Below are 15,900 nucleotides of genomic sequence, written 5' to 3'. Positions count from 1 at the left end.
ACTTTCAGCAAACACATTGCCAAACAACTAAGATTGCTTGGTACCAGCTCTCTCTTCTAAAGAAACTGAAAATATTTCTTCCGGAAAGCAACTTCAGAACTGCAGTTTCAACCCTTGTACTCTTAACACCCTGATGCATGGCCTCCCAGACTTCACGCTGGAACCCCTTAAGGGCATCTTACATGCCACAGCATGTCTCTTCCAGGACTTGAGCAAATATGATCACTTCTCACCCATCCTGATGGAAATCCACTGGCTCGTCTTGCTGGCCCACACCAATTGCAAAACCAGCGCCATCATTTACTAAGCCATCATGACCAGAATCCAAGCTTATCTGGCAGACAACCTCACCACCTTTGGTGGTTCTCATTCACCTGCAGCCAGGATACCATCCTACTGCAGACTAAAAAGTGTAAAAAAAAAAAGAAAGAAAAGGCGGAGGGACTTTTCCATCTATGCACCTAGGATCTGGAACAGCATTTGTGTATCCATCTGTACTGTCCCAATTCTTCTCCAATTTAGGAAAGAGTTGACGCCTTACCTGTTTAACGAAAGGGACATCACAATGTATTGACTGTCCACAACCCAACTACCTGTATTATCCCTTGTTGACTTTATGCTTGTCTTTGACCATGTACAGCACATAACTACATACATCACTTGGACTCTATGTTTTTATATTCCACAAAGTGTAGTTGTCCAAGTTACTGCTTGATCAATACATACAACCAAATACGTTCCTATTCATATTGCTGAGAAAGTACACTACTTCATTCAAATCAAAACATGGCAACAAGCATTGGCAGTGCCATTTATTTTGGCTTTTGAAAACTGTGTAGTGGAAATGTTTTAATGGTTTTAGAATCACCAAATAGGAAGATAGTATTGAAAATTGCAAATGTGGGTGACAGAGTGTTTGCGTGACAGTGAGTGTGAGAGAATACATGCAAGAGAGTGTAAGTGTGTGAGAGAGTGTGCTTGTGAATATGTGAGTGCATGGGGAGTTTGTGAATGCGTTATGCTTGTGAGTGTGCTCCTTGGTTTGGCATACTTTAGATTATTCTAGGGACATAGGCTATGGCATCCATGGCATTGGGTGGGCATCATGACAAAATCCTTTTACAGACATATTGGAAGTAATTCATAGCAGATGAGAGAGCAACTATAGTGTGGGGGCTCACTTGAAAAAAGCTAGCACTTGGATATTGGGGGTGATTTTGTACTTTTGGTGGGCACCCATGGAACATGAAGGGCATCCATGGCCAAGTTCTGGCACTGGCGTATTGTATGTATTTCTTGGCATAAGTTTGGCACTCATGGCATATGGGGGGCACCCATGACAAAATGCTGGCCATGGCATACTAGAGACGATACTCATGGTAAACAAATTGAGTGCTCCCCTACAAAGTGTCGTTCTTCATTGCAATACCATAAAGGTACTGACATATTTTATGAACACCCATTCAGGTTCCATGGCTTTTTATCAAATTTATGTGAAAATTGTGCTCTAAAATGCAATATTTGCCGCTATTTTTTCAAAACAATTCTCAGGGATCAAATCCCCAAAGGCACCAGGAAGAAGTCTGCTCGCTCACACTCTTGTCCTCCCTGCAGTTCTTTCCAATTTATATTAAAAAGTGACTCATGCGACCTGGGCCCCACCAATCATTTTGTGAACCTAGCTCCAATGGTTAAAAGGCCTCAAAATGGTAGAAGAGAGCTATACAAATATTAATAACATCAGTAAAACAATGAAGGGGGAACCGTGGCTGGAGCACCCCCCCCCCCCCCACCCCCATATACCCAGTACGGGTCGCACTTGAGAACATTCCCAATAACAAGCACCAGACTCCTTGATGAATCACATTTTATTAGGAAATTATTTACTCTTTAACATTAATAATACAAACAATTACTGACACGGTGTTCCATAGAGTTGCTCGAGAGTTCTTTTCCCCTGCAAGTCGAGCATGAACCGACTGAGCTGGGCCCGAGGCCTGCACACTACAGCGGGAGCTTCCGACTAAAGGGGGTTCCTTCTGTCCGTGGACCGGCGCACCCAGCATCGAGACAGGTCACTCTATCCACTCCCTCGCACCCCACCCCCAGGCCCCCTGGTCCCACCTACTCCCCACCGTATGTTGGAGGGTACTAGCAAGCTCGACGTTCTAGGCTTTTCAAGAGGGCTGGAATGTTTTTGGGGTAGCATTAGAACATGCCAGCAACTCACACTTCTCTTCAGTATGTCTTAGTGCCCTGGGACAGCACAGACACTTATTTCCCCTCTCCTATGTTGCATTAGGATAGTACAGGCAGAACAGTGCAGGCACTTCTCTTTCTCCTATATTGCATTAGGATAGTACAGGCACTTCTCTTTCTCCTATATTGCATTAGAACTATACATACACTACTTTTTCTCCTATATGGTATTAGGACAGGACAGGCACTTCTCTCCAGGATTGCTATATTGTAGTGTGACATTAAGGGTACCACCCAGCAGGAGTGCTGCACTACAATAAGACAGTACAGGCACGTATCTGCATCACTGCTCCGCTGTCGCTGGCACTGGTGGTAATTGTGAACAGCACTTCTATACTACTAAAGCGGAGCATTACAGATCCTTCTCAAAAAGCCTGCTGTAATCTACTGCCACTATAATGCAGCGATGTGATAGCAGATATATATATATGTGGTGCATCTCAGCAAGACTGCTTACAAAGGGAGATTTGCAAGTTATCCATTGACCACCAGAGGGCAGTGTCGGTCTACAAAACTGCAGCAAAAAGCCGATATACTTGTAGATGGCCAACTTTTCGGCCGTCTGTCCAGTAAGTCGTACAGATCTGATATATATTTCCTTTAGGCTAGAGACAGGTACCCGCTGAAATGTCCCCATCTCTCTTAGGGTATTTATAGCTCTGGTATACTACAGTACAGCCAGTATGTACCCCCGTCCCCCTCTCCTCAAGGTTGGACATTGGTAGGGTCCTGCTGCTCTCCTCATAAGATGTTTGATGCAGAACTTGCTGAGTCTGCTTCAGAGCCTTCCTAGCCTGTCTTTATCCTTCTAGAGGTGAGCTCTCCAGAACTGGGCGCGGCCATCGAGAGCATCACCTGCAGACAGATGCATCACTCACAGTGGTCGACAGGGGAGGACGCACTACTTCGGACTCAGAATCTGGACTTTGACTCAATGCTGCCGTTGCGACCTCCAGAGCTGGGGGGAATGCCCCGGGTTCAGGCTCTGCCTGCCTCTTAGAAATATGCTGCAGGTGCGGCTTCCAGAAAAGGACGCAATACTCCAGACGAGGCCTTCAACTATACAAGATTGCCTAGCTGTGCACCCTCACATTCCACGCAGTCTCACACTGCTGCCTAAGGCTTTTGCAGTGAGGAGGAGACTTGATAAAAGCACACTCGGCTTCCTCTCCTACATTTGAGATCTTGGGTTAAGGCGCCTTCTTTTGAGCTCTACAGATGCCAAAAAGGCTGGCGTAGATGTCCCCTTACATAGGGTGTAACTTCTGCTTTCAGGAAGTGGCCAAGTATCTCCATAGTGGACCGAGGGTACAGAACAAATGGGGTCTCGGTGTGCCCCACTGTCCTCCCAAGGCCTCAAAAATACCAACAGTTCATGTTGTAGACACCCATATAAAGCACGACATAACCTCTTTCAGGCTCACAATGCAATGCATTCTGGTAAGTGTAGTGCCACCTTTCATGTAACTGGGTGGTATTTTGAGGCGCGCGACAATGTAGGGCAGCTTTGAACTGATACTTTTGGTCTTGGGGCTCAAGCAAGATCAGCTATCAGGGGGTGCCTCATTGGACAGAACTCCCTGACTGTCCTGCCTCCTTGGGGCATGGAAAAATAGACGGCCGTGCAATCTAGAGATGAATAGAGGAGCATTGTGAATAATGGTCTTTTCAGGAAGGTTATTAGGGCTGTCATTGGAATCACTGCCAAATCTGTCATGGCTAGGAAGCTGAGCCAGGCCTTCTCCCCGCTGCCAACACCAGCAAGTAACGTACAACATAACATAAGATAACATCACATATCATAACATATAACATAATCTCAGTTTTAACAGGAATCACAACTCTAAACATAGTGCAAAATGGCAGTGCATCAAGAACATAACATTCATATATATCTATGAATAAATTAATACTTCATCAGCCATGACGTGGGCAAAAGCTTCGTTTCAGTTAACCCGGAAACGGGACTGGATCCCAGAATGCTTTGCGCCACTGTCAGTGTCTGCAAGAAAGGTGCTAGTCTCGGTAGCCCCTTTCCGGAGCCCGTCAGGAGTAGCAGTATGGGGGTGACCATTTCACCGCCGTCACCTGACTGAGGTATGAGGTTTGTTGAAGGAGCGCGAGGCGAGAGTGCGGCCCAGAGTCGAGGCGGGCCTTGGACCCCCACCTGCACGTCCCATTGGATGATGACTTGGAATGTCTTTGCGTACATGCCCGGCGCCTCCTCTTGTCCGTTCACCCTGGCATGGAGGCGCGCGGCCCTTCTCAGGCGTGGGCTTCCCGTGGGACGTTTTTCAAGGCTCCATGACCTGGCCCATGAAGAGGATAGTACCTGTGATTGAAGGAGAAAAAAAGACATCAGGACTGGGCTAGAGAAATGTATGAAGTAACAGGCTCTGACGACACGCCCAAGCTGTGGGAGGTCTAATCTGTATTTCTGCTGTTATTTGCTCATGTAAGGCTCTGACTGGTGAATGCCTCAAAGCAAAGTTTGGGGTATGAGGTGTGGTGTGCTGTTGTCCGCACTGCACCTTCTTCCTTTCATTTGTCTCCTACAAATCTTCTATTTACCCCGGAAGCGACTGTTTCTGCGCAGTATGGGCGCTGGGGTGCTACTTCTTGATATCAAGACTGAAGTGGGGACCCCCGCACAACTTCTAAACATTTTATAACTTGCACTGCCCACACATGCTTGAGACCTCAAACTCCACCTGCCCACACCTGTCTTTACTGAACCTCACATACCTACATGTACCACCTCCGACCACACCTGACCCCACTGAGCCCCACCTGACCTCACTGAGACCCAACTCCCCACTTGACCTCACCGAGTCCCAAATATACATGCTTGACTCCACCAAGCCACTCCTCATACCTGACTACTGAGCCCAAACTTCCCATACCTAACCCCGCTAAGCCCCAACTCCCCACACTTGACCCCAAGGAGCCCCATTTTCTCATATCTGCATCTACTAAACCCCACCTCCTCACACGTGTCACAACTGAGACCTACCTGTTCACCCCTGAACCCACTAAGCTACTCCTCCACACTTATGCTGCCACTAAACCCTCGACCCACACCTGTCATTACTGAGCCTCACTGCCCACACTGAGCCCCCAACACAACTTTGTCACTTAGCCACCAACCACAACTGTGCCTTCAGACCATTCATTTTCTAATCTGTGCAATTCTTTTTCTCACTGGCAGGAGCTCCTACAAGTGCTGCGCAGTCGCTGTAATTTTCTGAAATACCATGACACCTTTTCTTACTGGTGTGTGAGTCACTCGTGTTGGGCTGGTACGGCCTCCACTCCTAGCGCTCACTTGACTGATGGGAGGATCCAGAGCTCCACGTTCCTAATCTACTGCCCTCCTTGGTGCTTGAAGACCACCCAGCGCAACCCTATGGTTCTACGTTTCAGGGCCTCCACGGCCCATCTGCATCCAACACTCTGTGTAGGACTAGGACCCCTCCAATCCACTCTGGCATCCCCAGTTTATCTTTTATTCTTTTTGGTGTTGGGAGGTACACAGAATACCCATCTGCCTCAAATGTTCTCCTTTAACCTTGTACTCTCCTCTTTTTCTGACAATGGCATTCCCCTCTATCAATCTCTTTTACAATGGAACCCTCCCCCCCCCTCCCCCCCGAGAATACTCAGACTTTTTTACCACTCTTTGCTGCTGGGTGATTCCCTCCCTCTTCCCAAGACAAGTCCCTTCCATAATGAGACCCTTGCAGGCTCAGAGCACAGCCTACCTGTTGGGTTGTGCCGCACGATGAACAAGAAGGGTCGGTCCATCACCACCTCCAAGGGTGCCATTCGCCCGTAATAAACAGCAGCTGCAAGAGATGATGACAAAAGAATGGACATAAACTTAGTGCCTCACAGGAAAGTATTCTCAACCATTGAGGGGACATAGCCCTCTATTTCTTCATTGCATATAATGAGTAAAAACCCAGCCCTGGACCATCGAATGAGTACAAACTCCATCCGAAATGATGAGATTGAACCGTTCATTGAATTGATGAGGAAGGATAGTCTTAATCAGTAATAATGAAAGTGAACACCGCATCGGGCTTAATGAGCGAGTGTACCCATCATCATACACAGTGAGCGTGAAGCCATCATCAGAGAGGGAGGTGTGCGAGGATTTCAATGGGCACAATGTGGGCAAAGCAATCACCAGGCAAGCGAGAGAGCAAGGTGAGGATCCATCACGTGCATGCAAAGCTTTTCTGTAGGTATCCCCTCCTTCTGGGTGATCTCAGTTCTTGCTGCATGAAGTTCTCATTGTTTCCCTCACTTTATGCCATCTCTGCATGGGATTGAGCCTGAGAATGGGTTTTCACTATAAAGTTCCTGGACATGCACCCTGAAAACACAGCTATGCTAAGAAGCATGTGACTTCAAAAAAGTCTGTAGTGGAGAACATCTAGCTGTTGGTACCAGATGTCCGTCCCTAAGGTTTGGGATGTCCTAGACGTCTCTCCTCAAGGCACGAATGGCCAGATCAGTTACACACCAAGATGGGGAGGACCACAGCACTCCCAACACCAAGGAACACTAAGCCTCAGTAGTAATATGCAGAGGAACAGATGGCCCCAGCTTTTCAGCTCAAGATGCATAGAGACCCAGGAGTATCACTTTGAGGCACGGTTGGCCTCAACATTTGCATGCAAGAAATATATGGCCAATCGATATCTGAGGCATAATGAAACCGCATGATCCGAGCAGACTCACTCAAGGTGCCAAAGGCCTCAGCAGTGTCACCGGGAGGAGTCAATGATCAAAGCAGTTACTCCCAAGATGTGGATGGTCCTGGAGACTCGCTCTCTGGGTCTAATGACCCCAGGACTCGCCCTCTGGCACTAATGGGCCCAGGAGTTGCACCCTGGGGAATTGAATGCCACGAGTCACACCTGTAGGCTCCATAGATCTAATATTTTGAACTGAGGGAAGAATGATCTATTCACTCACATCGCAAGATGCAGTTGAACCCAACAGTTGCACCCCTAGGTACTGATATGAGGAGAAGATGGCCCCTGCAACTGCACCCAGAGATGCAGGCCCGCATAGCGTTATCCATAGCACTTGTGTGGTCTAAAGCGGGGGTGCAGTAGTGCAGCACTCACCTGTGGCCGCAGACGCCTTTGTACCACTCTCGTTCACTTCAATCTTCACTTTTTGCAGGGCCTTTGAGACGTGGATTGACTCTGCACCTGCAAAGCAATACACGTGGGATGAGAAAAGGTGAGACGGAGGGTGAGCTAAAGAGCACAGTGAGCCCTGTGAGTAGTAAGGGTGACCAGGATGAGTGACTAGAGGGTGTGAGTAGGAATTTTGAGCAGATGGGATGAGGGAGCATTGAGAATGAGGTGAGATGCGAGGAGTCGTCTTAGAGAGGGCCTGAGAAAAGGCTCTCTTGGGAGAAGAAGGAGCTAGTGATGTTGTAATGGCTAGGCTAAAAAATGATTGAGAAGGAGCTGTAAATGACAGAAGTGAAGAGATGGTTGAGAGGGAAGGGTGAGGAGAGGGGATACACAGAGGTATGTGAAAGGCTGGCATGGTGGCATCTGAGGAGGGTCTCAGAATGGGTCTGAGAAAGTTCAATGAAGGAGGAGAGGAGCTGAGAGGGTGAGTGTGAGGCGACGAGAGAGGTTGGAGAGAGTTCTCTCAGACACTCAAGAGTTATGAGGAGGGTCTGTGAAAGAGGGAGCCTGAGCGTCAGAGATGACTTGGTGAGGTGGTGTCTAGGGAAGTTGTATGAGACCCTCTCCCACTCCCCCTCACGGCCCGCACTCATCAGAGCCTCACTCAGCTTCTCCCACTCTCAATCATGTACACTTACCAGAGAGGTTGGTGAAGTCTGCAACAGTCCCATCAAACATGTCCTGCATCCCCAAACGGATCAGCGGCGTCTTCAGGTCACATTCACTCTCCAAGGAAAACCTATCAGGAGAGGGACAGATGTTGAGTGTCATGGAAGCAAAGAGAGGCAACTCCTGAACAAGAGTGTGGCTGCTGAGCATTGAGTATGACAACTGACATGTGGAGTGACTAAAGAGTGAGGGAGCGACTGCACATGCCAGAAATTATCACTCAAATGCACACACTCATTACACTCTATGGGAATTTATGTGAACACCAGGGCACTCTTATGACACACATGGAAGGACTCTCACAACATACATGGGGCAACTCATGACACATATGGTACCACACTTACTTGGGCAGGATGAGGAGGCGAGTGACTTTCTTCATGGTGCTCTTCCAGTGAGCAATGAGTTTCACATCCAATATGTCGGTGAGGGCAGTCAGAGGGACTGTCTTCTCATAGGGCGCCGCAATGAGCATGCTGAGAGTCTCCCCATGGTACGGTAACTCGATCACGTCATAGTACTCTCCATCAGGTGTGAGGAACTCACCTGCAATGGAGGGAGAGAGCATGGGAGAGGGAGAGAAGTTGAGGTGGTTAATTTTGGTGCACAGAGAGTATTTCATCAAGACCTAGACTTGCTGAGTGAATATCCTGTTGAGATTGTAGCAGGGTGTCTCGAACCTCAATGTTGACAATACAGATTATCGTTACTATAATATCGAGGGACAAAATATTGAAAGGTAATGCACAGAAGAAGGTAAGGATTTACTCTCCTTAACTCCACATCTATGTACCTTGAAGATATACATTTCATTAAGGTACGTATATGAGGAGTTAGATATAGAAATTGTATAGAAACATTCCTTTTGTGATTTTGTATCTCGATATTGTTGTAATAATATTCTGTCCTTTCTAGATTCGTGACTCTATATTCTCAACCCACCTGTCCTCCTGAGGGCTTTGCTCCATTCTCTTGCTCATAAAAGTAACATCATTGTACTTTTTGCTTGGACTCCATCTTTCACTGAATGCCCCATTGAGTACTGAGTGAAATCTGGCAGAGGTGCTCTCCATTTGCTGAAAAAAGTACACCCTCTTCTTAAACTATTTGAACTTTAGGAGGTAGTTCAAGATTGCACAGTTCTTTACTGCACTGTGGGAAGTGGGACTGCTAAGGCTACTAAGTTCTACAGTGGCACACCAGAAAACAATCCTACGTCCTCGATAAGACTTATGTGCACATCGAAGAAACTCAACCATGTTACCCCAGGCCTAAGAAAAATCAACTGGTTGCATCCAGAGGATAAAATAAAATTCAAGCTCCTCAGCCAGATCTTCCAAGCACTACAAATGGAACATCCCACCTATCTCCACTCTGTCCTGAGTGTTTCAAGTTTCAGAGAAACCTGTCATTTGCTCCCCAGATTAATAGGGTTGTCGGAATGTGCTTCGGTATACTCAAGTCTAAGGAAGATCCTGGACCTACTTCCAGTTAGTGCCAGGCAGACTCTGGTGCATGCCTCGGTCACATCTAGACTCGATTACTCTAACCTCCTCTATCTGGGAATAACAGCTAGAAGCCTCAATCGTCTCCAGGTACTTCAAAATACCACAGCCCGGCTGGTGCTGAGGCTTCCTAGGAGAACGGCCTCTAAAGCTGCTTTGAAGTCCCTACACTGGCTTCCGATCAGAGAAAGGATTACCTTCAAAGCACTATGCATGTGTCACCGCATTATCGGGGGCAGGGCGCCCGTTCCCCTACACAGCCTCATCACCCCCTACAGACCGGAGCGGATGCTCAGATCCTCTGGCACCGGACTGGTAGCCGTCCCCAAAATTCATAAAGCTCGAATGGGGGGCAGATCTTTCAGGCTTCTTGCAGCCAAGAGCTGGAATATGCTTCCGATGGAGCTGCGCCTCGAACCTTCTGAGGCCAAGTTCCGCAGAGCTCTAAAAACTCACCTCTTTCGCTCAGTACTGATGTAACCTCCCTGTTCTGGCCACTTCATACTTCTCACTCAGCGCGGGGACACGCCGGGGCGCGGAACCATGCGCTTTACAAAATTCCATAATAATAGATATTGACCTACTTTTATGGGTTGAAACTAAGCAATTCAAGACATACATGTGTCTGTCCAATCCTTCCTGAGCAGCAGCTGCTCTGTGGAATTGTCTAACACAGAGACTTAAATAGCGAGAGAAACGCCTCAAGTTTATTTATCCATTATCAATTGATATCACTAGATACTCACTGTAATCGAACTTGGCACTCTGCGCCATCATAGGCACAGAAATGGTGCTGCCATCAGATTTGTGGAAGAGGCGCTCATGGGTGGCTTTCTCTGGGAAGGGCAGCTTCCACATCCCCTGGAAGTAAATGGCATTCACTATGACGAGGCGAGTGAGCTCGTTCAAGGCATCTGGCGCCAGGAAATCAGTTATCATCCCTAGAGAAGAGCACACAGAAAAAGAGAGTGAGGCATGGACTTAATCAACACTAAGAAGGGAGCAGAAGAAAACAGTGAGCAAGACAGATATTGCAATGTAGCAGTAGAACCAGAACCAGGTATATCCAAACCTCATCAATGGGCCACCAAAGGCAATCAATACATATCTTGTACAGCAGAGCAGAGGTCTGCAAAGCATTCTCATGATCTCACCTTCCGTGTGGATCTTCACCCAGTCGTTGACGATGTCCCGGGCCTGGACCCCGTTGGTGAAGTCCACCTGCTTGACCAGTTGGTGGAAGGCTCGAAAGAAGCTCTTCATGAAGCCAGCGCTCAGCTCCATGTCCCTCTGTACAAAGAGGGCATCAGCTGTGTTCACCACGTCCTGGTTCCAGGATCCCGTAATCTCCTTCCGCAGCCACTTGAGAGCTTTGCTGACACGCCGCTCTGGAACCACAAGAGGTAGAGGGTGGTTAATTCTGAAGCCTTGCGGTCTACGCTCTGGAAAATGCTACAGAGTTCAGAGTGACTTAAGCTCAGAATGTATTTCTTTTCATGTAATAAACTTTAGAAACACTATGGTGGCACAGGCTCTGGTAACTCAGTTTTCTTTGCAATGGGTATATTCTAGAGAGCAAGAGAAGAAGTGAATGAAAGAGAACATTTTGGGAGGAACATATTCAATAAGTGAGAGTAAAAGGGAAGAGTGTCAATAAAAAGTGAGCAAGAGAGGGGTGGGATAATGAAGAAAGGGAATGAGAGTAAAAGGGAAGGGGGTAGGGCAATATATTGTTAGGTGGTGAAAGAAGAGAATGACTACCAAGAGCTCCTTCTAAGGAGGCCATCCTAGTATATATAAACTGAGATCAGAGTGGACAGACCATAGGAGAATACAGGAATCTTAGTGTTCTTACAGGGTGGTAGATGGAGGTAATTTATATATATTGTCTGCCTGGGCTGATATTCCCTCCACATCTCTTACCAGTTATGCTGTATTTCATGGCATGCTGGATCTGTTGCCTGGTTCTGCCACCGGCCCCCATCTGTACCATGGCCAGAACAGAAGACACCCCAAAAGGAGAAAACACCACATTGCCATCCCTCGAAGACTCGATGATCTCCCGGAAGACCTTCATTCCAAAGTCTGTAGAGAGTTCAGCAACACCAAGGCCTTTTGTCGGTAAGGCGGCATCGGCAGATAGGCAGAAGGCCAAACTGGCCAGAGTGAACAGAGAGAGCTTCATCCTACAGGAGAAGAAAAACATGTAAGCAATCAAGCGACCATAGACTGTACCAGACCTTCATCCTGCAGAGGGAAACACACAGCTGCAAGAAAAACACATATAAGCAATCGAGGGACCACAGCATGTACCAGATCTTCATCTCACAGAAGGAAACACACGGCAGCAAGAAGAATGCACACTGAGCGAACTTTACCCCGCAGAGGAATAATGACTCGCATCAACCAGGCAATCACAGACTGGCAGATTCCTCCTACAGAGAAAACACACTTCAGCAGCCATTGCAGCACAACCTGAGACACAGCTTCACCCTACAGCAAAAACTAAGCAGCAGCAATCAAGGAACCCAAAAATGACTGAGTGCCCCACTTTACTGAGGACAGACACGTTAAAGCAACAGAGGTTCCCCAGACTGGCAGACGGCTTCATCCTGCATGGACCAGGGCGAAATGTTATGTTTTTTTAGACATAAACTCGTGTAAATTTGGAAATATTGTGTTGCTATTTTTAGGTGAAATTCCAGAAATTATGCTCATGCTCCAAGTTGTGTAATTACATGGCATTTACGGCAAATAAAATTGCAGAAGTGCACAGGAAAAACATGAACGATTAGTGTGCGAGGGGCAACTGTTTATGGCACTTGTTTTTTTTAGCTAATTTTTTGTGACGTGTCCTCACGTTTAAAATGCATGTAAGGACTCATTTTGCACCACTGTGTAGCGCAAAATCCCAGTTTTGCATTTTGTGTAATTACACGTCATTTTGTAATTACACCAAAGCGAAATATGCAAATTTTACACGGTTCTAAATTCCTACTACAAAAAACACAAAGTCCAGCAACCAGAGTACTACAGAATGACTAAGTGCTTCGCACTACAAGACCTCACACGTCTCAAAATATAACAATCAAAAAGGGAATCTTGGATATACTTTCTAAAGTAAATCTGCAGAAAATGACATTTCTAAAAATTGACCTTTCAATCAATCTTCCAAAACACCAAGAAAGGGCAGATGTATATGTATGCCACACATGGGTCAAATACCACAATTATATCTCATTTACTGCTGCCCACATCCTCCGCAGTCCTTTATAGATGGATCTACTACACAAATATTCTACATAACGTGCTATGCAGCTTCTTGGAGCTACATAAAAAATGAAAATTAAAAAAAGGCCAAATCCCCTAGATCCGCCAGTGAAGCTCAGCGGGCATAAGATTAATTTGTTGAATCAACCAACCTTTGTTACACCTGCTCATAACACTCAAGAATTTCACCCTCATTTCCAGGTGCCCCAATGCTGGTGAGAGAGCTTAGAGACATGAACTCGTGTTGCTGAGATCTGTATGTGATCTGCAGCTTGAATTCTGGAAAGATCTAATCTGCCCTTCATCCACCTATGGTTTATAAAGGAGTACCAATGTTTAGTAATTTACAGTAATGGTATGTAAACACTATATACGCTGTGTAAAGTGATTTGGAGAATGTGCTTCCTAGATAACAGATTATTATAATTATTTCAGAATTTCAATCTTTGTCATATATTTCAATTCTCAAAAACAGAACCAAGACACAAAATCGAAACAGCCTGCATAACATTCAAGTCGTTCTATTACACCATTCCTTCACTTATTCGAGAGATCCATAAACCTGAGAAGGAAGTTCACCTGGGGACTGGAAGGCTCTGAACCAGACAAGAGATCTATCGGTCCTTCTCTGGACCGGTCACTTCCGGGTGAAGCTTTCTGTTTTCTTCTAAGAATCTCATTCCCCTAACCGGACCTTTCGAGAACAGTTACTGTACTTAATTAAAGCATTACATTCTCCCCTCTGTCCCACCTCTTCCCCCAATCTTCCCTCTCTCTCCACCCCAGTGCTCCCCACCCCCTCTCTCTTGTGAAGTTCAGTCCATGTTTTTCGTTGTTCTCTTAGTGCCAGCTTGTCCCATCCAATCATCCCTTGTAGCCACTGGTTGTTTCCTTGAAACTCCATTGTGTCTTTGCCCTGTCTGTTCTTTATTAAACTGTACAATTCTGCTTGTATAGGTATTTTCATTTTATTTTTTATCTTTATAAAACGTATAATGGCCATAAAAGTTCCTAGTGTTCCCTTGTGCCCTACCTATGCCTTCGGACCACTGGTAGCCTGTCAATGACACACCTGATGCCTCCTCATCCCCAGTTAATGCCATCCTGATGCCCTCCTGGTATCCTGCTATTGCCATGATTGATGCCCCTGATGGCATGTATGTGCCAGGACTTTACCAGCCTGCTTCCCTGCCCGTGGCTTGTCGTAAGCCCTCTGCCACACTATCTATGCCACGCCCGATGCCCAGTGCGTGCAGGATTCCCCCGAGGAGCTGTTTGTGCCATATCTGGTGCTTCTTGTTCCATGTTCATGCCATGAGTGGTACCCTCAGGGCCCCTCTCTATGCCCTGTTTGTTGGCCATGCCGTGTCCCTGCCTCTCGTGCTGCCCTCTGGTGCATTGATAATATAATGCTTGGTGCCCATGGTTCTCACTCCTTGCCATACCTGGTACCCAGGGATGCCATGTCATGCCATGCTAGATGCCTCGTGAGGGTAAGTCCATTCCTCGCACAACGTGCTCCTGATGCCCTGTCTTTGCCCTGTCTGAGTCCCCTGTTGCCAGATCTAATCCATGTCTGGTGCTACATGGCACCATCCCTATGCCATGTTCTGCCCATGCCATGGCTGGTGTACCTACTGGCGCCCTATAAATGCCATGCCTGAGACCCTGTGACACCCTATCTGTTCCATGCCTGGTTTCCTCTGATGCCTCCTCCATGCCTTGTCTGAATTGCCCGAGTGCTCTGTCCCATGCCATGCATGATGCCCTTAGGTGCCCTATCCATTGCTTTCCTGAGGATATATGTTGCATGTCCATGCCATGCCTAAAGCCCCAGGTTCCCTGTACATTTCTTGCCTGTGCTTCTCTGATACCTGCCCATGCCATGCCTGCTGCCCCTAGGTGTCCTGTCCATTCCTTGCCTGTTCTTCTCTGGTGCCTGTCCGCTGCCTGTGGCTCTCTGATGCCTGTCCATGTCTTGCCCGTGTCTCTCTGATGTCTGTCTATTTATTGCCTGTGGTACTCTGATGCCTGTCCATTCCTCCTTGTTTGTGACTCTCTGAGGCCTGTCCATGCAATGCCTGAAGCCCCAGGTGCCCTGTCCAGCCCTTGCCCGTGGCTCTCTGAAGCCTGTTCAGCCATGCCTGAAGCCCCAGGTGCCCTGTCCAGCCCTTGCCGTGGCTCTCTGAAGCCTGTTCAGGCCATGCCTGAAGCCCCAGGTGCCCTGTCCAGCCCTTGCCCGTGGCTCTCTGAAGCCTGTTCAGCCATGCCTGAAGCCCCAGGTGCCCTGTCCAGCCCTTGCCCGTGGCTCTCTGAAGCCTGTTCAGGCCCTGCCTGCTGCCCCTAGGTGTCCTGTCCATTCCTTGCCTGTTCTTCTCTGGTGCCTGTCCGCTGCCTGTGGTACTCTGATGCCTGTCCATTCCTCCTTGTGTGTGCCTCTCCGAGGCCTGTCCATGCAATGCCTGAAGCCCAGGTGCCCTGTCCAGCCCTTGCCCGTGGCTCTCTGAAGCCTGTTCAGGCCATGCCCTCGCCCCGGAGGCCTCACCTGTATGTGCTCGGCTGCCGGTCTTGATTCCTGTGCTGGGTGCAGATGTTTCCAGTTGTGGTGTACAGTCTGGCTGCAGCTGCTTGCCTCAGCCTGCTCTTACTTTATATAGAGAGCGCAGCGCCCCGGCCCCGCCCGCTCCTCCCCCGCAGGGCATGAAGTTTCTCAGTAACTTTGAACGTGAAATCACCACTGCCTGACGGGGAAACCACAGTACGCGGAGTCTGGGAGCGCGGAGTCTCCTAGTGACAAAAACGTGTACAGCCACAAACAGAGGCTGGCCAGAGGCCAGAAAACACCGGGGGAGGGGTGGTGGGTTCGAGGGGTGTGCGGGTCTTGCATGTGAGAACTGAGGTGTGTTCCCATGTCTGGACCGTCTGCGAGTCCAGCGGGTGCTGCGAGGCAGGATTGATGTCCACTGACAGAGCAGTGTGGG

At 47.9% G+C, this 15,900-nt stretch overlaps 1 protein-coding gene across 1 annotated transcript; it reads right to left on the bottom strand.

Moving 5' to 3' along the window:
• Window positions 1-1,852: 1,852 nt before the first annotated feature.
• On the bottom strand, window positions 1,853-15,544 carry SERPINE1 (serpin family E member 1). Its single transcript, XM_085636895.1, has 9 exons — window positions 15,465-15,544; window positions 11,573-11,835; window positions 10,804-11,037; window positions 10,396-10,590; window positions 8,492-8,690; window positions 8,114-8,214; window positions 7,398-7,484; window positions 6,021-6,104; window positions 1,853-4,591 (listed from the first exon to the last, which is right to left on the bottom strand). The coding sequence occupies exons 2-9, from the start codon at window positions 11,832-11,834 to the stop codon at window positions 4,554-4,556; spliced, it is 1,200 nt and encodes a 399-aa protein (XP_085493021.1). The 5' UTR covers window position 11,835; window positions 15,465-15,544; the 3' UTR covers window positions 1,853-4,553.
• Between the last annotated feature and the right edge of the window lie 356 nt (window positions 15,545-15,900).

Source organism: Triturus cristatus, chromosome 12 (genome assembly GCF_964204655.1).
Source record: "Triturus cristatus chromosome 12, aTriCri1.1, whole genome shotgun sequence".
Classification (NCBI taxonomy): domain Eukaryota; kingdom Metazoa; phylum Chordata; class Amphibia; order Caudata; family Salamandridae; genus Triturus; species Triturus cristatus.
This window is presented reverse-complemented; position numbering and strand designations above follow the sequence as displayed.